The sequence below is a fragment of the Cydia splendana genome, chromosome 20 (assembly GCF_910591565.1).
Source record: "Cydia splendana chromosome 20, ilCydSple1.2, whole genome shotgun sequence".
Classification (NCBI taxonomy): Eukaryota; Metazoa; Arthropoda; class Insecta; order Lepidoptera; family Tortricidae; genus Cydia; species Cydia splendana.
The window spans coordinates 9,761,431-9,784,572 of NC_085979.1; the positions used below are offsets into that span (position 1 = coordinate 9,761,431).

A 23,142-nucleotide genomic window follows, 5' to 3' on the forward strand; every position below is an offset into this window, starting at 1 on the left:
CTCCCATACAACAGAGGGGTCATCCATTAATTACGTCATTTACGTCACACGAATTTCTAGGTTTTTTTACCCCTCCCCCCCTCCTTGTCACACTTGGTCACATTTGGCAAACCCCTCCCCCCTGGTGTGACGTCACATTTCTTCAACGAAATCGGCAATTTTTCATTTAATATTATATCTAAATATTTTTGACAAAAGAAATATTAGTAATTTTATAACCCGAAACTGATTAAGAAATAAAATTAAACGAATAAAAACGATTATCGTTCCAAAAAATTGTTATTTAAATGTATATTAGCGTATAAAATAATTTAGTTACATTTTCGGTTACTGATGAAGTTAAAGTGACGTCACAAAGTTTGTAACTCCTCCTCCCCCTTGTCACAACATGTCACATTTTCTTGACCCCCTCCCTCCCCCTAAACGTGTGATGTAATTAATGGATGACCCCAAACGTGATTTTTGACCGAAGTTAAGCAACGTCGGGCGGGGTCAGTACTTGGATGGGTCACCGTTTTTATAGACAGAGAGTATAGAGGGTTATATATATCTCTGTTATAGATAATGGTACGGAACCCTTCGTGTGCGAGTCCGACTCGCATTTGGCCGGTTTTTTTTTACAAGTTTTCGCTATGACATTGATGCCCCAAGGCGGTTGGTTTACAGGTTACCGCGAAACGCGAAAATCGAAATTTGTTTATCTGCCTCTCTATCGATCGAATAAGCAAGAGCGTTAGAGAGGCAGAAACCGACTTTCGATTGTAGTGTTTCACGGTAGGCCATGTGATTGACCTAGTGACGCATGATGTGTCATTGATGATGTCAATGAGGTTTGTTTACTGTATGTGCTAGTGGTGCCACCTACGCAGAGCTTTGCCTAATATTCCCTGTCCCTCACTGGCGCACGCAAGTGGCAAATCTATAAAGTATACTTGCTTTAAGCCATTACCAACCGCTGCTATGGTAACTCAACTTGTTTTATTCAATGTCATTGGATGAATGAATTGGAGCTGTGTTCTGTTGTATTTAGTTGTTTCTTCTTTGCTTATTTAATTGAAAAATTAATATTTCTATATCTGTACCGAATCGTGGGTTATCGAGGTCAAAATCAAACGTAAGTTAAATAGAATAGTTAAGTAACCTTAGAATCTTAGATGAAGGTTTCTTCATGTAGGTAAGTACGTCAAATCCTCATGACCATACATCGTTATCGCGGGAGCAAAAACAAGCCTGTCACAGAACACATGTAACAGAACGTCCGTTTTGTAAAAGTGGTATATTCTGCCTACACATTTTAAACCTCTAAGATGTTCTTCATATCTAGCATGAAGTTTTCGCAGGAAAAGGTCAATTAGACTCGTATTTCACTATGTAAATGCCTACCTATAAGTCAACATGTCAACTTGAAAACCAAGTTACCAATGTATTTAATTTTTTATATCAGTATTTACTTCTTAAAGTATTTTATGTGATTTTAGTAATAGATGACCACACTTTTATTTAAATTCGATTCTGCTACATTTTGAGCCGATAGGTACATAAGAACGTAACTCAATAGGAATGTCACTTCTGTTATTATTTATTTGTCATAATCTTTCACTACTGTCAAATCGTTGTTGATCCCGCGATAACGATGTATGCTCATGACAGGATCTTGACAACCATAGGTAGAACCAAAGTGAATATATAGTATAGAGGGGTCCTGTCATAGTAAATTTTGTAGTCACAGTAAATTTACTGCCATCTATCGACACACGACTAAAATTCAAAATGAAAACGTATAAAGTTATCAAAAAAAAATTTATATCTGGATTTTATTATTTTTATATCATTTTGACCCATGTTCATTCACTGATATCTATGTGTTAAAATTGTTAAATATGAAACGGTGTCGTCACGCCATCTAGCCGAGCATAGGCCAAAGGTGTGTGCGCCATCTATCCGAGAATGACTTTTTCTTGATTTCCGAGGCATCATTTCATTATCAGTGAATGAACATGGATCAAAACGATATAAAAATAATAAAATCATTTATCCATATATATTGATTTTTTGATAACTTTATACGTTTTCATTTTGAGTTTTAGTCGTGTGTCGATAGATGGCAGTAAATTTACAGTGACTACAAAATTTACAATGACAGGACCCCTCTATACTATCTATTCTTTTTGGTAGAACGTAGTGATTATATGCTCTTTGACCATAGGTAGTTAAAGTTGTAGGGCGTCCGCTAGGTGGCGCGGTCGCACGGAGCGGGTGAGCGGGTTGTCGGAAATTATAGTTGGTCAAGCAGACCTTGTCAGTAGAAAAGGGCGGCAAATTTGAAAAATGTAGGCACGAAGGGATATCGTCTCATAGAAAATTTGAATTTCGCGCCTTTTTCTACTGACAAGATTTGCTTGACCATCTATATCTATAGTATGAAAACTCTAACTGGTGCGGGCGTGTGCGACGGTTTCTCCCTACGATAGGGTATTTGACTGTATTTAATAGTACATTACTACAGAGGCCGGGACGAAAGGGGTTGCCGGCCGAAGACATATAGACGGCCGAGCGAAGCGAGGCCGGATAGGTCTGAGCGCGGGCAACCCCATTTCCCGCCGAGGTATGTATAGTGCTTTTCCCAAACATGCAATGAAATAAATAAAATAAAAAATCCACGAAACCCAAGTTTTATTTATAGAAAAAACTAAAAGTAAAGTAAACCCAAAATATAACCAACACGTACCTATATCATTATCACGCGTATGTTTTACACGAGTCGTGTATTTTTACTACCCGTATATTTTCATGTATCTTTGATTTTTTCGCCTTGTATCCGTCTGACTGTCGTTTTCGTCACATAAGTTTACATAGTCTTTCATGTTGATATCATGTTTCACATACATCGTTGCTTTATGCACGGAGTAAATAAGTGTAATTTCCACAGTGTTGACGAATTTTTAGTTACATCCATTTAAAATATGCCACAAAACTGTTTCTAATAAACTGTAAGCCATTTTTCTTAGTTTCTCAAATAATAAAATTGCCATAAGCAACCATATACATACTTCGTCTTTGACTTGGCGGCAGAGGCAGCAAGTTATTAAAATCAATTCTGCTTACGCTGCCAATTCCAACGCCTACGATTACAATTAATATTAATTTCATTATTTCGTCGGAACTCATATTAAAGTCAAAAAATCAACAACGCACCATAAATCCAATAAAACAGAATGAATATTTTTCAACTTCACCTCCATAACAATTTAAAAAATATAACTACGCGTGTTTGAGTAGACCTTTTTACCGCTAACGTTCAGATGAAATATTTTAAATGTTTTATTTGTGTAGTTAAATTTATAATTTAAAATTATAGAATGTATTATTTATTAAGTTCATGTTGATTTTATACAAATAAAACTGCAAATTATAGCAAACATTGTTTTTTGTTTTTTTTTATAGGCGTAGTGGCAGAGTGTCATTACGAACCATAAAGCAAATACTGCCTCTAATTTTTTTTAATGGATGAATGCCACGATGCTGTGTCACAAATATCTGTGAAATGAAAATTAAAAAAGAGGACTTTGCCGGCCTAGGCCTGCAAGATGTGTATGAAATTCCATTAACGACCTTTTGTCCTAGCCGCACCTGAAACGCCATACTTCGCAGCCTATTATAAGGAACATAACATCAATATTTCATTGCATGTTTGAGAAAATTATTTTACACCATGCCTGAAATAAAGGACCAGAATATTAATAGAGAAACGTAGACACCAGTTATTTATAGACACATTTTCTATTTTAAAACCCATTTAAAACTATAAAGAGAAGGTAATTTGAATGCGACGTCACATGCTAGTGTTTCATATAAATTCCATTGTAGCAAAATCGTGTTGACAGTTTGAAAATAGAAACTGATTTGACTAGTAGTCAAATCAGAGTGAGTTCTGGTACATGTGAACAGAGGCGCCATAGGAAGGTGCCCGGTTGGAACTATCACGTCAGAGACAGCCATGAGAAAGCTAGGATGTACTTCCGGTGCTGGACGGTTGCTGGGAGGCCCTCTAGCGGTACTGAATATGATAACATGCGCGAAAGTCGTAAAGTATTTAAAAACAAATTAAAATGGTGTCAAAGAAATGAGGAAAGTATTAAATTGAATATCTTGGCCTTATATAGAAAAAATAAAAATTTCATCAAGTTTTGGCATGCAACTAAGAAATTGAATTACAAACAAAGTTTACCTGTATCCGTGGAGGGCTGCCAGGAGCCGTCCAGTATCGCCGAGCTGTTCGCGCGGAGATTCAAGGTGAGCCCGCTGGCCGCGGAGCGTGTGCTCGATACTGAAGCTAGTCACGACAATGAAGTCATAGAATTTACACGTGAGGAAATCTCAAAAATCATACTGAGTATGAAACGTGGTAAATCACCGGGACATGACGGGCTCAGTGTCGAGCACATACTCTGGGCCAGTGACAAGATTTTTATACATTTATGCCGTCTGTTTAATTTGTGTATTAAATATAGTTATTTACCTGAGGCATTGATGCGCACTACGGTGGTACCAATTGTCAAGAATAAAACGGGCGACCTTAGCTCTGCGTCTAATTACCGGCCTATCTCATTAGGTACTATACTAGGTAAAATATTAGAGCGCCTCCTTCATCCTGAGCTGCTTAAGAATATTGAAATTGATGATGCACAGTTTGGTTTCCGTCCCGGTCTTTCGACAGATGCCGCCATATTTAGCTTAAAAAGCACCGTCAGTCACTACACGTCGCGCAAAACATCGATCTATGCGTGTTTTTTAGATCTTAGTCGCGCATTTGACCTCGTCAACTATGACATCTTGTGGGCAAAGTTACGTGCATCCCTAGTGCCTAATAGAGTGGTTAATCTGCTGAAATTCTGGTACGGAAACCAAACAAACGTTGTGAAATGGGGCGACGCAACCTCTAGCAAGTATAGGCTAGAGTGTGGGGTCCGTCAAGGGGGGGTTACCTCTCCGGTCCTTTTTAACCTGTACGTGAATGGCCTGATTGAAGAGCTGAGGAGCACCAAAATCGGCTGTCATGTAGGAAATGTTTGTGTAAATAACCTTAGTTACGCGGACGATATGGTGCTGCTCAGCCCTTCAATCAAGGGATTGAGGAGGCTACTTTCGGTCTGTGAGCATTATGGTAATGCACGTGGACTGAAATATAATGTTTCCAAAACCGAGATGATGGTGTTCGCGTCGGGTTCTGGGCCGGACAGCGTACCTCCGGTGTATTTAAATGGGTCGGAAATCAATGTTGTTAGGCGGTTCAAGTATTTGGGGCACTTGTTGACGGAACGGCTGCATGACGATGCTGACATTGAGCGCGAGCGAAGGGCCCTCGCCGTCAGAGGCAACATGCTCGCTCGGCGGTTTTCTAAATGCAGCAAGGATGTAAAAACCACACTCTTCAAGGCATACTGCTTAGGCATGTACACCTCCCAGTTGTGGATAACGTTCACGCAGAAGGCAATGAGCAGAATAAGAGTTCAGTACAATGACGCGTTCCGGGCTCTTATGCGGCTGCCGCGGTGCTGCAGCGCGTCGGGCATGTTCGCGGACGCGGGGGTCCCCGACTTTTTCGCGGTAACGAGATCCCGCGTTGCCTCGTTCTGGAGGAGACTGCGCCTTTCCGACAACAAAATACTTGTGGCTGTTTCTGACGATATAAGGAGTCCGGTGTTTAAGCGCTGGATTTCTGTTCACATGGACCAGAATAGAAAATGACTTGCACTTAAAATGTGCGATCTTGATTTATTTTAACATGAGTGGCACCCCTCTACAGTGTCAGTATAGTTTTAGTTTTTAAATTAGTTTTAATGCAATTTGTATATGGGTACTGCCTGAAATAAAAGCTTTTTATTTTATTTTATTTATTATTTTTAATACAGCGCCAGCTTGCGTGCGACTGCTCCTGCTTCCATAAAAATAGTAGTATAGTTAGTCAAACCAATTTATCAGTCAGTAAGAACCAGGAAAACTATACTCATCCTTTTCTTTTGGGTGCTAGTACTAGTGTAAGATAAAGATAGTATGATTCTCTGTCTATGATTGAAATGAGACAGTCCTTTGACAAACTATAGATATAAATAAATAAATAATAAAATTTTAAAATTCAGATTTAATAATTATGTGATCGCGTAAATTATTTGTTTCTATAACACTAATTACAAGATATAATCACCCATCCTGCTTTACGTATTTTTCAGTCGGCTAATCTTAAAAGTCGGCACTCAAGAAATGTTCAAATAAGTACACGTACGTGAGTGATGACTTCCCTTTAGCACACTTCAATTATTATCTTTTGTATTTTTACAGTACATATGGTGCTACTTTACCGCACTAGTGCAATAATTAGCACATTACGTGAGTATGTCGAAAATTTAAAGGCCCCTAGCTATGTACTGTAAAACGTTGTACGATACATGTGCGAATAGGTAACTCGGAACTCGTGTCGATTTATAACACTGCCTTTAGTAGTGTTTTAATTTATCGCCACTCGTTTCGAATCTCCTATTTTTCGCACTTTTATCGTAATCATACGTTTAAACGAGCAATTCTTGTTTATTTATATATATATTTCGGAGATCTCGGAAACGGCTCCAACGATTTCGATGAAATTTGCTATATGGGGGTTTTCGGGGGCGATAAATCGATCTAGCTAGGACTTATCTCTGGGAAAACGCGCATTTTTGAGTTTTTATGTTTTCCGAGCAAAGCTCGTTGTCCCAGATATTGTACTATTACGTAAGCAAATGTAAGAAAATTGCGTACCAGAATAGTTTAGATTTATGTTATTGATAGGTTATTAAACATCGCGCGTCACTCGCGATCAAAGGCCATAGCGTAAACAGTTTACAAACGTAAACAATATATATTGTGTGACATAACATAATGGTGACATATGATGTGATATCCAGACATCGTAAATTTTATAGCTTTTTGGTGCAGCGGAGTGGTGTTAACGGTAATTGGTATAGATAATTCCAACTGAAATGGTAAATTAAGGTTAATATTAACGTAATTAACGCTAATTAATCATTAGGGTTGAGATACTTGAGATTGTTTATACCAATTCCTTTAACATTAACACCACTCCGCTGTCTTCGCTGCACCAAAAATGCTATAAAATGTACGATGTCTGGATATCACATCATATGTCACCATTATGTTATGTTGTGTTAGTTTATAGACATTTTTTAAAATGGCGGAGCCATCCATACATTTATTTAGTTTTAAGCTCTGCTCGCGAGGTAGTATAGGTATTTTTGTATTCATTTATATTTGGAACCTTTGAGGCGCGAGTCTGACTCGTACTTGGTCAGTTTATTCTTTTAAAAGTAGATTCGAGAATTTCTGTTTTGCCCTATGGTTGACTGATAGCGAATGCCCTTAAGGCATTAAAGTCCACCATTTGAACTTATTTTTATTGTGCAATAAAAAATATGAATAATCACTACACCTTATAAAAAAAAGTCCTCCGCCGCGTCTGTCTGTGTGTTTGTTCATATGTTCGCGATAAACTCAAAAACTACTGAACGGATTTTCATGCGGTTTTCGCCTATCAATAGAGTGATTCTTGAGGAAGGTTTAGGTGTATAATTTGTTAACCCGTGCGAAGCCGAACGGGTCGCTAGTATAAATAAATAAATAAAACGACCATAAGCACTCGAAAGATTAAAACCCAAGACAACGTGGAAAACGGCCTGCCTCGCCGTTCGTAAAACATTATACCAATTCGATATGAATTTCTGAATACGCCCCAAGCAAATACTATATTTATTTACCCTCCTTCCGTGGCCACGAGGCCATGACCCGTGTTGAGTTGATACGTCGGAAATTAAAAGTAAACATATAAGGCAGATAAATAAACATACAGAGTGCGATTTAAAAATGTACCTAAGAGCGTTTTCACATTGTCCGATCCGATATCGGATGTAGGATCCTACATCCGTCACAGAATAAAAGTGGCCACTGACGAGCCTTCCAACAGTCCAAATAGCGTGGCTGCAATCCAAAATCGGTCAGTGAATGTCAAAAACGTACAATGTTTAATATTAGGATGCCGTCCATTAGATGAATCCATTGTAACGGCATCCATTTGGAAGGCTCGTCAGTGGCCCGCTTAATAGTACTACCGCATCCGTGTAGTCATGCCGTGGGGGCGCGCCCGGGCGCCGTCTTTAGCAGTCACGTACACTACAACAAGCATTATGCCTACACATACAAATATTATCGATCCGACAGCTGACGGGGCTCCGACATGGCTGAATTTATCGGAAGTGCCTTTCCGATATCGGATGTCTGAAGGCGCCTATGACAAAAACAGCTGCAGGAGAGTGCCATTGGCATTGAGTCCGCCTTTTTTGCGTTACTTATCGTTTTTAACCGACTTCCATTTCATAGAAGGAGGAGGTTCTGGATTCGGTTGTGGCTATGTTTTTTTTTTTTTTTTTTTATGTATGCTCATCGATTACTTCGAGACCCGTGGGCCGATTTGAGTAATTCTTTTTTTGTTCGAAAGGAGGTACTTCCAAGGTGGTCCCACATTAATCTGGTGCTGTTCTGATGATGGGATCCATGAGGAATTGAGGGAACTCCTCAATTTTTAAATGCACATGTAGGGTGATTTGGGTGTTTTCTTAAGCAACTCGAGCATTTTCTCTCGAAAACCACCAATTTGATGAAGTGGACCTGATGATGATGATTGTTTTGATGATAATCATGACGATTTCCTAAAATGTACGACATGCAGCGATTATTTAGTAATAATGATTTACTAAATGCATAGATAAATACAAAGAAACACATATATCTTACATTTTACTTCCTTTCGACATCCGATATCGGATCGGACAATGTGAAAACGCTCTAACAGTCAGGGGTCGGCAAACTTTTGAGAAGAGATAGCTGGAGTAGAAATGACCAGATTTAGGAAACTCTATTCTGCAAACGATGTTTTATATAAGTAATTTATATTGTCCAAGAAATCGAAAACACAAGTAAACAAGTGTAATATTAACTCTTCCTTATGCGTTGCCCATAACGCACTTAGCGCCACTTGCACCATCCCACTAACCCGGGGTTAAGCGGTTAAACCGTTAACCCAGTGTCAAATTGTACTGTAACCATGCTAACTCCAGGGTTAACCGGTTAACCCTGGGTTAGTGAATGGTGCAGGTGGCCCTTAGCCGGTTTATTCTTTTCAACAATACCTACTAATGAGACCCGTTAACATACATCCCTCTTGCACAAACTTACCTCTACATTTGTTAGGAGATGTATGTACTTTATATCGGCGATTAACGTGTAGGGACAGTTATCGATTACGCATTTTGTGCCGCATATCACATTTAGGGGTTTTTAATATCACATGATAAGCAAGCGTTGGTAGCAGCCATGAGTATAGGATCACTGGATATTCAGGATAAGGGCTCATTTAGACGATGCTAGAATTCGCATGCGAGTTTCATTACATTGCGGGTTTTGATCGGTCGGTTGAATTGAACGTAACCAACAGTCCGCAATGTAACTAAAATCGCATGCGAGTTCTCGTGCCGTCGAAATCAGCCCTAACACATAAGGAGTGATCACATAATACGTACGGTATTCGATACGGTACCGTAGTTCGAAATGCTTTTAGGCAAAGGATATAGAGAAAAAATATAGTGGTAATAATTGCGAATGGCGGAAATCGCAACTTGGAAAAAACGTTTTCCGGAAAACACAGTAGGTACACATTAATTATTGTTCATTCATTAACCCTTTACCAGGCTGATATTTCAAAAATGACAATCGAAATATATAAATATTCGAAATCAGACTTACTCATCGAAAATAGAACACATGTTTGAACTGCCGTATGTGGGATATATATATCCCTTAGCCTGGTAACGGGTTAAGTGAGGTATTCCCCTGACACTCGTCGTTATACTTAACTTTCAGTACCTACATATTAATTTCTTATTAATAGTTGTTATCTATTTAATTAAAAGGATGGACAAGCCTTTGGGAGTTGAGGACTTCGCTGCTATGGAGGGCCAGCTTCGGGGGTGTGTGGAGGCCGACAAGCACTACTGGCAGGTCAACGACGTGAAATGCGACGCCATACATACCGCCAAGACCTATGAGGAGTTTGCGTAAGTTTTAAACGGAGGCCTACGCGAGGCCGACGGAATACTGGTTAGGGAACGACGTGAAATACAACGGCAAGCATACTCTTAAGGCTTATGAGCTTTTTGGGTAAGTTTTGAATGGGGGCCTACGTGAGGCCGACACGGTACGTACGATTAAATGCGATGCTTTAGGCACTACCATGACGTCTATGATTAACGAGGAGTATAGGTAAGTTTTTCACAGAGGCCTATGAGAGGCCGACAGATAGTAAACCTCCTTGCGGCTTTTGGTTAAAAAAGGTACCTACTTACTATCTTCGTGGCACTTGCGTCTTATCATGGTCTTATCAATCTTCAATATTAAATCATATCTTATACGTTACACACTTTTATCCCAAATTATTCCCAAATGACCCTTGCGAAGTAAACTGTAAGAGCTAGTATTAATTTCAAACAAAAAAGCCACAAGCAGTCATATCAGCGCATCTCGAATAAAATCTCAAGCACATCTCAGAGACAGCCATTAGTTCACAAAGAAGGTGCTTATGCTTCGTGTAACGTATCTTTTGTGCTTTAATGTCGCTTAAAAAGCTGAAATACAATTCAGTGTCTGCTGATTTACTCGACTACGACGAAGAAGGTCGAATTACAAATACATTCTTTAAATATTAATCTATTACAGATTTATCGATGTTTCATTTTCTCAAACACTCGTTTATGCCACAAAAACTTCTATGTCTTTGTCTGGTTATGATTTAATCGTGTGTTTAACCGTAGCAGCAAAACTATATATCTGGCAAATCAGCCTATTGTCGCCTGAACTTATAACATTGCAAATTAGTTGAATGCAAAATTGCAATAAACTTTATTACATATGGCACTCAAGACCATTGTAAGTTCGCTGTGATAATAACTCAACGAAGTAAGTTATTTTTATTTTTAAGCTAATCGCGAGGTCTAGGTATAACTCACAGAGCTACTAGTGTTCATAATATGAACACTAGTAGCTCTGAAAGGGAGAGATTTGAAAGAAGTTGTCTATATGAACTTCATATAGACAACTTCTTTCAAATCTCTCCCTTTCTCTCCCTAAAAATTCAGCTTCTTTACTAGAGGGCCACGAAAACCACTCGCTGATTTATTCGATGCTCACGCTTTCGGCTTCGAAAATTTGATTATAAATGATTGACAGTACAAAAAGGGGCGAAATTCTAGCTAATGTTCTGTGGATAGATCCACCGTTCGCGCCTATATTTTTTAAATTTGTTACCTGTTTCCAACGACAATGTGGCTGTGCCAGAGAGTAATATCAAGTACCTAATTTGTTACAGGGACCGCGTGGCCGCAGCCCACTTGAGGCCTCTAGAAAAGGCCGACTACAAGCAGAAGACACCGAGAGGATGGAACCAGTTCGCTGCCGGTTCGAAGCGTCAAACGGAATAGAAATGGCTTAAATTATGTTGATTATCTATCATAATAAATGGGAAATAAAAAAATATTTTTGTTTTCTAAAATCTCACTTTCTTAGTGTTCTTATACAAAATCATTAGGTGGGTCGTATCATAATGTTTTTAGGGTTCCGTACCCAAAGGACCTAATACTAAGACTCCACTGTCCGTCTGTCTGTCACCAGGCTGTATCTCATGAACCGTGATAGCTAGACAGAATTAGAAATAGAAAAAAAGAGAATCTCCTTTTGAGATTTGGAAGTCGGTTAAAAAGTATAGTCAGCCATAAAAGCTTGTGAAAAACTTATCAAATAGGGAATATTAGGCAAAGCTCTGCATAGGTGGCACCACTAGCACATACAGTAAACAAACCTCATTGACATCGTCCATGACACATCATGCGTCACTAGGTGACTAGGTCAATCACATGGCCTACCGTGAAACACGACAATGGAAAGTTCGGTTTCTGCTTCTCTATCACTCTTGCATATTCGAGCAATAGAGAGTAGAGAGGCAAATAAAGAAATTTCGATTTTTGCGTTTCGCGGTAGGCCACCTATAACCACCAACCGCCTTGGTGCATCAATGACATAGTGAAAACTTGTCAAAAAACTGTTTAAGCCCTAGTATGTATTAAGTTACTCTATGGTTTACTAAACAAATTAGTGCTGCACTCTGGCGGCAGAACATTGCAGTAATACTCTTTGTTAAATTGTTCCAGGAATCGAGTGGCCGCAGCGCACTCGAGGCCTCTAGAAAAGACCGACTACAAGCAAAAGAGACCTAGAGGATGGAACCAGGGCTGTAACTGCGAAAATCGAAGTTCGCAAATTGCGAGCATTTTTCTCTGTCACTCTTATTAAGCCCCCTCCAGACTATGCGCGTGAATCGCGGGCGAAGCCGCGAACGCGAGTGTGGAGTCGAGTTCGCTGTCTGCGAAAATCGACTCCACACTCGCGTTCGCGGCTTCGCGCCGCGATTCGCGTCCGAGTGTGGAGGAGGCTTTACGCCTTCATTGGAGTACAAGAGAAAGATCCCCGCAATTTGCGAATATCGGTTTTCACGGTAGCCCCTCAGGTCGCGGCCGGGTCGAAACGAAATAGAAATAGCTTAAATTATGTTGATTAGATTATAATTAATAAATGGGAGAACAAAATATGAACATTTTATTCTTAAATCTTAATATTTTAGAGTTTTCTGTAAGTATAAGGGCTCATTTAGACGGTGCGAGAACTCGCATGCGAGAGTTTCATTACATTGCGGTTTTTGATCGGTCGGTTGAATTGGACGTAACCAACAGTCCGCAATGTAACTAAAATCGCATGCGAATTCGCGCGTCGTCTAAATCAACCGTAATGCTTTCGATCCTGTAGTACATACTCGCAATATAATAGAGTTAGAACAAGACAAGTCTGCAACGATTTTGATAGCACACGTAGTGCAAAGGGCAAGTATTATTTATATGTCATAGTTTCATAGAGGTTTGAGGTTTAAAATAACACTTGCACTGCGTGTGCTATCAAAATCGTTGCAGACTTTTCTTGGTTCAACTCTAGCAGTTAAAAGAAAATAAAAATTAAGGGAAAGCCATAACTTTAGATGAATCATATTGTAAGTAACTTTGTTTATTAACCTTTTCGACGCCGTGTCAAACACAAAAGCTGTTACGCGGACGCCACGTCACCGAAGTGTCAAAACTGAAATTGAACTTTATGCATATGCACGTAGGTCTATGTTGCTCTGTGGTCTGTGACCGATTAATCAGTCTTTGGCGTTGAACCTGCGGTGCGGATATATCGGTCATTGGCGTCCAAAAGGTTAATCTTCTGCGTTACTTTATATTAATTCAAAATTCTAAGAATGATGACCTCAGAAAGAAAAGTCTAATTACATTTAAAAAAAAAAATTCCTGACACCATTGTGTGTGTTGATGATCACAGACCTCAACTACTAGACGGAACACAAGAGAATCTAAGTCAACACACATAAGCGACCCCGTACGAATTTTGTATGGGAGCGCGATCACTTATTTCAGTTGCGCTTATAATTACAACTAGTTATCGTGTAAATTATAAAATATTTACAAGAATTTAGCTATTGGAGCGTACCTGGGTTGAATAGTATAAAATAGTGTAGAATACAACTCAGTTTTGTTGCTCGAATTGTAGTATTTCACACTTAGAATGAATGAATGATTGTTTATTTGCGGAATATGGGTTACAGTTAGTTATTACAATATTAGTTATATAGTCCACCATAACTCTACTTAATTAAGCATGCAAATATAAAATATAGATTTCGTGGCTAGAGGATATAACCAAACGGAGACGCCATGTATGTAATTTTCGGTACAAAATAGTCAGCCTATTTTTGCGGGGGAGGGGCACGTCAAATGTATCATCATCAGTATTTAAGAGCCTATGCTCTTGTAGGTGGAGTAATCGCCACTTTTCTTTTTGCTGGGCCTGCCTTTTAACTCCCTCGAACAAACAAACAAATGAATACGTTACGTAAAAATAGCTATGTCAAATAAATGTCAGTACATACAAATATGACCATTGGCCGCCTATTTTCGACGGTATCGTCTTGGGTCGTCCCATTCGTTTTTTGCCAAGTTCTTAAATTAGTCCTATTCTGATTTCGTGTCCCATTTTACATTCGTCACAATCGTCGGTGGCTTTCAATGTAGAATGCGTGACGAAAGCAGAATAGGACTAATTTAAGAACTTGACAAAAAACGAATGGGACGACCCAAGACGATACCTTTTCGACAGAGGGGAACGCCTGTTAATGGCTACTCCGTTTTTATACCCTCTAAGATTTCACAAGTGTAATTGATCATATTTAAGGTGACGTTGTGTAAACTCTTCATAGCGCGGTGTCTGTGTAGTTTGTGGTGTTAACCCTTCTTCTTGGGGTTGCACATGCGAATGATGACCTCTATCTTGGTGTGGGTGCTCTCCTTCTTCGGGTGGTAGAAACGCGTGTCGTTACGGTCCATGGGCACAAGAGGGGTTGTATACCAGCCGTATCTATAGGAAAAAAACAACAAGTTAGGTAGGTACTAACATTTTTTTGTGAAACAATCTTTGCTGACTCTACTTGGTACGAGATTATTGTATTGTCATGTTAAGTTATAAAACGATACGGCTATTCAAATTAGGTAAATATCGACTTGCAAGATTTTATTAACCTTTTGGACGCCAATGACTGGTATATCCGCACCGCAGGTTCAACGCCAAAGACCGATTAATCGGTCACAGACCACAGAGTAACATAGACCTACGTGCATATGCATAAAGTTCAATTTCAGTTTTGACATTTCGGTGACGTGGCGTCCGAGTGACAGCTTTTGTGTTTGACACGGCGTCGAAAAGGTTAATAAAATTATAATTGTGACAGTAACTTCATGTCTGTTTGTCTGTGGTTACCTCTTCACGCTTAAATCGCTGAACAGATTTTGACAAAATTTGGTGAAAGAATGAATGGTTAAATTTGCAGATTGTATGAGGCTCGGGAAAGGACATATGATATGGAGAATGTTTATCAATCATCGTTCACACGCTGACAAAGTATCGGGCAGACGCTAATACTATTACCTATATAAGCACCGTGCACCATCTCACTAACCTGGGGTGTATTGGTAACACAGAAATCCGCCTATAGAGCCTACTATTGGTCATTTTGTTCGCGACGCAAGTCAACAAACCTTGGGCGCAACTGATCGGAGCGGCGCGCGAGCAATGTTATATAAGCGCTATTACGCGCACGAGTGGTGAGTGGTGACCGCGAGTCATCCTATAAGCTCTGTCTATAGGGGTTGGTCTGTGATTGGTAACCATGGTAACTCCAGGTTTAACCGGTTAAGCCGGTTTAGTAGGATGGTGCAAGTGGCGCTAAGTGTGTTGTGTGTTAAAGAAGTCTTACACATGGCTCTCAGTGACAGGCGCAGGGTACTTGCTGTGTGGTCCCTTGGCCCTCGTCTGGGCCACGTTGTAGGCATAGCCGGCGATCTTTTTTATCTGCTCTTCTGATTCGTCTGTGAGTTGGTCGTGCCGCGCGTAGAACTTTGTGGCGACAGGCAGAGCTGTGAAGAATAGTGTAGTGTTGGTGAAGACACGAGTCCTTTGAGTTCTCTGGGGGCCTAGCCAAGATGACTATTGTTCGCAGAGAAGCGGAACGAAACGCTCTTTCTCAATCGCACTAATATGGAAGTAGTTACTCGTAAGTTTTAGAATACCTACAAAATTGTTGACGGAGTCTTTATTCGGAGGCTCGAGTCCTTTTGAGTTGCGCTTAAGAAAGTCAATAAAGGACTCGGAGTCTAGAGTCTGAAGTTATTTAGTAAGAACGAGTAGAGTTCTTCAAATTCAGAGACTCGAGTTCCTACCAACACTAGCAAGTCAACTTTGTCTGTTGAAAAAGGCGCGAAATTCTTTATTTTATGGGCGGTCGATCCTACGTGCCTGACAATGATCAAAATTGCTGCCATTTTCTAAATATCATTAACGGCTACTTCTAAATCGATACAAGTTACATTAGACCAAAGCTATGAGGCCTACGGGACGACAACAAAGCGAGTGCGACCCCTTCCGCAACACTTTTTCCTTACTTCTCTGCAGAAAATGTCCTGCAAAAAGTAGATGCCGGCACCCTGTACCTTCTACTAGCAAGTATTTACTATTTTCAAAACGACTATACCACAGAATAAATAATAGTACTACCGTACAGAAAGGAAACTTCCTACAAAAATATATGGCACTATCCCTTTCGGCTATTTAGGGTTGTCAAAATTCAAGTGATTATCTTATCTGTGGTCGTGCACGCAAAAGGAAGTCAAGTGGTGCCAGCCCTAATAATTGCTCGAAGCAATGCTGAGCCGAGCGGAGCCGAGCTTGGCCGAAGTCAGGAGTTTCGCACCCCTGACTATACACAACTACAATAAAGAACTATCTTATCTTATCTTATCCTTTTTTTTAGCCTACTTTAGTGTCCCACTGCTGGGAAAAGGTCTCCCCTCGTTTTCTCCACTCGACCCTGTCATCGGCATTTTCCCATTTATCTTATCTTATGTTATCTTATCTTAACTAACATCCAAAGTTAGGCCGGTAAGTCTTGTAGTTCCTAAAGTGCTTCACCTCCCGGTTGATCTTCTCGTTGAGCATCTGCAGGTCGACTGGGGGGCGAGTTCCGAACGTGCATTTTCCGTCACCCATATTTGCTGAAAAATACGAGTACGTATGTTATATTTAAGGATAACTGCTGACACCTTAGAGGATATAACCAAACGGAGTAGCCATTAACAGGCGTTCCCCTCTGTTGAAAATAGGCGGCCAATGGTCATACTCATTGTATGGACTGACCCGCAAAAATCGGCAGATGTTTTGTACTGAAAATTACAGATAAGGCGCCTCCATTTGGCTATACCTATCTTCTAAGGCTGGCACTGACACCCAAAATTGCATCGCTTACCCTGCGGGTATAGGAATATCGCGGTTTTCAAAGTTATTGTGAGATAGAGTCAGATCACGTTAAGTTTTCATGCCAAGTACTACATCAAGTATGGGCTTATAGGGATATGTAATAATATAGGTATGTATGCATTACAATAAAATACAATACTCTTTAATGCGCACCTCACATAGTTCTCAATACATGAACAGTCAAGTGTAAAAATATGGGTGCATACAACTTACTCACTCTGTACGATACATGTGCGAATATTAGGTAATTCGCAACTCGTGTCGATTTAAAACCATTTTACTCCCGTCGTGTTTTAATTTTTCATCACTTTCACACTTTTATCGTAATGTACTATAATATCCCAGGCTCTGATAGTTTTCTCGTTACAATAAATATAATACATAATAAAATTATTAGTGCATACAAACTTAATATAATACATACCTAGAAACAAAACATAATAAAATAACTAACCTACAAAACTTAAAAACTAAATCTAAAAATAAATAAAACTAATCTTAAAATAAATAATTACAACCTATCCCCCTGCGGAATGGTGCCGTAGATGCTGGCAGCATTTCCTCGCTGTATCGCAATACTTATTCTTTGTGCGAGGAAGCTGCCAGCTCTACATAATAATGAATACATAATAATATAGACAAAAGTTGATAACCTTACCTTTTGATGATAATTATCTGTATAAATAATGTATAAAAAATGTTGGATAAATAATTTCTTGCCTAAATGTTTGTGTTTATGTTTGTCAATGACATTGACAAAAGTCAAAACTGTAAATATTGAATAACAGGCGGGCCCTGTATCATAAGCACAAAACTAGTGAGTATTATATTCTTTGCACAAAACCTTCGAGCAACACGGAAGGGAGGCGGCATTCGCACTATTTCCCCTCTGCCGAGGTACAAGATTAGCGCGTCAATCTAATCTAGCGCGGGTAATAAAACTAGTTGCACTTGGATTTTTCACTAGACCGAGACCAGACGCGCGCGTGAACACTGCTGCACAAAAATGCCTGTTTGCTCGGTTTTTTGTTATAAAAAGAGGTCGGGGACATCAAATTTACAAAAAGAAAGTGTTACATTTCACATGTAATATTTTTTTTTACATATCATACGTTTAATTACATTCAAACACAATTATTATATTTTAGTCTCATGTAATTGTTGGATTTATCGATTTTGCTCGCTCAGTACAAATTGCGGATCGGTTGAGCGACAAATCCGACTTCTCATCTCTCAGAATACAATAACATACTTCAACGAAAATGTGTTAGTGTGCGTGTTGTGACCCTTGTCACTCGTCCGTACACAAAAAGAGATCGAGGTTTGCAAGATTTGTCTTTAACGTGTGTCATTTTCTATGTATTTGTGTCATAGACCTATATAATAGGGACAAGACATATTGTTCTATACGTACAATTGCTTATAGAAATAGCACCCATTTTGACGGCACACACATAAATATATATCTATCTCGTTTTTACTCAGCACTGTAACCCATAGCAAAAAAAGGTGACAGTATTTCAGTACGGACATAAAGTGTTCCATGAAAATACGTAAATACCTAATGCGGCCGAAAATCCGCCATGTTTAGTCACGCAAATGTCATTGTCTGTCAGTTCAGCAGGTACTTGTCCTGTCAAAAAGTCGTGGTGAAAATTAAAATTATTAATTATCTTTCAATATTTTGCTTGTGATTGAAAATAATTGAAGCCAAATGTGAATAATTACGTCGCGAATATGCCAGTGTGTAGTGTATTAGGGTGCGGCATAAGAAAACCACCAAATCAGCCATCTTTAACCATACACAGGTACGCTATAATTTACATGAAAAATATTGGTTATTGTTAATGTTCCTGGGAAATTTAAGGATGTTTCACATTATAAATAGCAAGGTTCTTCTGTGCAGTTATAGATCATGAAGTGATTGGATTTATTTAACTATATTTATACGCTTAAATAATGTAAACATTTCAGCTAGGGTTGTACTTTATTTATCGACTTTGATATCGATATATTATGATTGCCTATTTATATTTTCTTATTTTATCATGCTACCCCGCTTCAAACCAACTAAATTATCTTAATTTAATAATTAAATCATTTTTATAGCTTACCAAGAAATGAACATAAAAAGAAAGAGCTGGAGATGGAGACACTGACCGACTCTCGGGAGCACTCGGGTCCGTGGGGTCGTTACTCCACAAGCTGCCCTGCGGGCTTTTTTATATCATTATTATAGTTTTTTTATATAATTCGACATTAAGAGACTATATACATATAGTTGTAATTTATAAAATGGTTAATGTATTGTTATTATTTTGACGTATAAAAATGCCCTTGTGGCCTATTTGCTGAATAAATGTTGAAGAAGTTGAAGAGCGGAAGTCATTCCTTATTTTTGTAATAAAAAAATGTTCTGAAGGTGTTTTGTTTTTTTTCACCCGTCGCTTAATAAGCTTGAATTTTGTATCGCTCTCACTTATAGATACGGCGCACCAAGGTCGAGGTGCAGTGCGGTAGTGTGTTACAGACTTCAGGGTTAGCAACACAACAAAATTGATTGTAATAGAGAGGTAAAGTCCAAGAAAAACACGTACACTTATTCTGACATCCAAAACAGATGGCGCTGTACTGCGCCATGTGTTTTGCGGTCACTATAGTGTAAACAACGTTATTTACGGTATTTGACGTCTGTCACTCACTACAGCAACACTACGTAAAATGTTTTGCACATCGAAATCACAAAGGAAAACAACTGCACTGCGAACGTTTACGTTCTACGTCTTTTTTTTTTTAATTTTAGGGTTGGCCGAACACCATCATTATGAATCGGTAGTCGTCTAAGTAAATCGATATGAATTTTTCATTTTTCTTTTAATAAAAATAAGGAAAAGGTGGATAATTAACTGTAAATATGGATATATTTATCGTCACTTAACAGACAACAAATTTGACACAGAAATAACATAAATAAACTTTAAAATAGATCCCCAGTTAGTTTCAAATTTTGACAATGGGTGCGACCTACTCGGTCGGTGTGTTAAATACACCGACCGACCGGTAGCTTGCGGGAAAACCATATAATTCTAGCTTTATTTAAATCTCAAATAAAAATTCATTATACGTCACAATTCGATACCTCAGTCTACGTGCCATCCAATCGTAATCGCTTGCTGTGACAATCGATTTGCGTTAGTTACATCTCTATATACGTCAGTCATAATGTGTCAAATACCGTAAATAAAGTTGTTTACACTATAAGTTGTCAAACGTCAACTTTTGAAAATCAGTGTTACCGCAAAAATCGCAATATGTATTGAGTAGTACAGCGTCATCTCGTTTACCTGTCAAATTTGAAGCACGAAATTGTCCTAGACTCCACACATCTTACTAAATCAAAGTATCTTTTCACATAACAATATACTAATAAAGAATTTTTATTTATTTACTTACTTCCTATTAAAACATAAACTCCACAAATAATACATAATTAGTATTTTAAATAAAATGAGCCGAGAACGTTAAAAAGGTATCGATGTATCGATAAAACCTAGTAACAGTAAAAATCTTCTGGGCAGCACTAAAACCGCCATGTTTAGTTCTAAGATGACGTCACAGTGGCACGCATTATTCGTTGACGTTTCACTTCCATAGGTTTCATATTTCAGTGATTTGTGTCGTCATTACAGATTGGATTTTGTATGTAAGTGTGTGAGAAGTGCGACTGTGTGCACCTTTCCCCCCGCGAAAAATGGCAGAAAGATTTGTACGGTGAGATATCGCTTGGGCCCCTCCCTTCCGATGTGTCGGAAGCCGGTGTTGCTCGAAGCACAAAACGGTAGGTTACTAAACCAAAGAGGTGGAAAGCGCAAAACTCAAAGCAAATGGCATTGTAGTGAAATATAGTGATTGAATCAGGAGAACGCACCGCTTTTTAACAAGCTTTTATTAGGATGTAGTTCTGATGACAATACAATAATAAGGTACTGTCGAACTGATCTGATGATGGCGACAGGGGGTGGCCATAGGAACCCACGACCTGTATGTAACTATGTAATGGAATCTAAGGTAACTAATTTAACCATCTTCCAAGGATCGTAGCGTCATGAAAATTGGCAGCTGTATGTAGTTCTGATGTCAATACAATAATATGGTACTGTCGAACTGATCTGATAATGGAGACAGGAGGTGGCCATAGGAACCCACGACCTGTATGTAACTATGTAATGGAATGTAAGGTAACTAATTTAACCATCTTCCAAGGATCGTAGCGTCATGAAAATTGGCAGCTGTATGTAGTTCTGATGTCAATACAATAATATGGTACTGTCGAACTGATCTGATGATGGAGACAGGAGGTGGCCATAGGAACTCTGTGATGAAACAACGCAACCTAATTGTGTTAGGGATTTTTAGAATTGTTTCGATGAGTATTAGTTGTCTGTCGTAAGAAAAGTACAGTCAGCGATAAAAGCTTGTACCAAAAATGAAATTTTTGCCAAAAACTTATTATAGGGAATATTAGGCAAAACTCTGCGTAGAGGGCGTCACTAGGCCAATCACAAGGCCTACCGTGAAACACGACAATCGAAAGTTCGGTTTCTGCCTCTCTATCACTCTTGCTTATTCGATCGATAGAGAGGCAGATAAAGAAAATTCGATTTTCGCGTTTCGTGGTAGGCCACCTGTAAACAAACGGCTTTGATCTTCGAGCAACACGGAAGGGAGGCGGCATTCGCACTATTTCCCCTCTGCCGAGGTACAAGATTAGCGCGTCAATCTAATCTAGCGCGGGTAATAAAACTAGTTGCACTTGGATTTTTCACTAGACCGAGTCCAGACGCGCGCGTGAACACTGCTGCACAAAAATGCCTGTTTGCTCGGTTTTTTGTTATAAAAAGAGGTCGGGGACATCAAATTTACAAAAAGAAAGTGTTACATTTCACATGTAATATTTTTTTTACATATCATACGTTTAATTACATTCAAACACAATTATTATAATTTAGTCTCATGTAATTGTTGGATTTATCGATTTTGCTCGCTCAGTACAAATTGCGGATCGGTCGAGCGACAAATCCGACTTCTCATCTCTCAGAATACAATAACATACTTCAACGAAAATGTACACAAAAAGAGATCGAGGTTTGCAAGATTTGTCTTTGACGTGTGTCATTTTCTATGTATTTGTGTCGTCATTACAGATTGGATTTTGTATGTAAGTGTGTGAGAAGTGCGACTGTGTGCACCTTTCCCCCCGCGAAAAATGGCAGAAAGATTTGTACGGTGAGATATCGCTTGGGCCCCTCCCTTCCGATGTGTCGGAAGCCGGTGTTGCTCGAAGGCTTTGATGCATCAATGTCATAGTGAAAACTTGTCAAAATGTATAAGTTACTCTATGGTTTACTAAACAAATTAGTGCTGCACTCTGGCGGCAGAACATTGTAGTAATACTCCCTAATAAAATAACAATCACCGACTACTTTAACACATTCAATACCACTAAGTGCTACGGGTTACGCTCGTAGCGCGTAGCCACGGTTTCGTCGTATGTAGCGCGTAGTCGCTACGAACAGTGTACCCGACAGTCGGGTTCTTGGTGTTGAATGTGTTAAACCACCGACGCAAAAAGCTAGAGGGGTGTTATATATTTGACTCCAATGTCTGTCTGTCTGTCTGTGGCATCGTAGCTCTCCAACGGATGGGCCGACTCCAATGCGGTCTTTTACGTGAAAGCGAGTTTCCTTGCGGTGGTTCTTAGCTATGTTTCATAGATATCGATCCAGCAGTTTGCAGAATATCAGCTCTTTTCCAAAATGATGTAGGGCATTTTTGATATGAAATGGATTTTTTTTTGCATAAAGCGTAGGGCGTTTTTTTTTTGTTAATAGTTATTATATTTTTCACATCACTTATTCGGAAAAGGGCTTTTTCTTCCCCGCTAGGAGGGATTAAAGTGGCACTTTTCCTCCCTGCTAGGGGGGATCAAAGTGGCACTTTTCTGTTCTAGGACACTGTTTTTGTAATTTTTTGCATTCTTTTTTTAGCTTGAATAATATTTTGAAACATAATAAT

At 39.1% G+C, this 23,142-nt stretch overlaps 2 protein-coding genes and 1 long non-coding RNA gene across 5 annotated transcripts in view; 1 reads left to right on the forward strand and 2 right to left on the reverse strand.

The window, feature by feature from the left end:
• Nucleotides 1-23,142, reverse strand: part of LOC134800861 (uncharacterized) — a 176,467-nt gene that overhangs the window by 76,354 nt on the left and 76,971 nt on the right. The gene's annotated exons all lie outside the window — the stretch shown is intronic.
• LOC134800810 (coiled-coil domain-containing protein 103) lies at nt 987-11,618 on the forward strand. 2 transcript variants are annotated; one of them, XM_063773364.1, is made up of 3 exons: nt 987-1,114; nt 10,017-10,160; nt 11,468-11,618. In XM_063773364.1, the coding sequence occupies exons 1-3, from the start codon at nt 996-998 to the stop codon at nt 11,577-11,579; spliced, it is 375 nt and encodes a 124-aa protein (XP_063629434.1). In that variant the 5' UTR covers nt 987-995; the 3' UTR covers nt 11,580-11,618. The 2 variants fall into 2 exon arrangements, with proteins under 2 accessions (XP_063629434.1, XP_063629436.1); XM_063773366.1 differs by lacking the exon at nt 987-1,114 and having other exon boundaries at nt 10,013-10,160.
• LOC134800929 (cilia- and flagella-associated protein 144-like) lies at nt 13,769-17,836 on the reverse strand. Of its 2 annotated transcripts, XR_010145595.1 has the most exons (5): nt 17,726-17,836; nt 16,677-16,805; nt 15,512-15,671; nt 14,357-14,616; nt 13,769-14,169 (listed from the first exon to the last, which is right to left on the reverse strand). XR_010145595.1 is itself a non-coding variant. In XM_063773459.1 (4 exons), the coding sequence occupies exons 2-4, from the start codon at nt 16,798-16,800 to the stop codon at nt 14,484-14,486; spliced, it is 417 nt and encodes a 138-aa protein (XP_063629529.1). In that variant the 5' UTR covers nt 16,801-16,805; nt 17,726-17,836; the 3' UTR covers nt 13,769-14,483. The 2 variants fall into 2 exon arrangements, 1 of the variants encoding a protein (XP_063629529.1); XM_063773459.1 differs by having other exon boundaries at nt 13,769-14,616.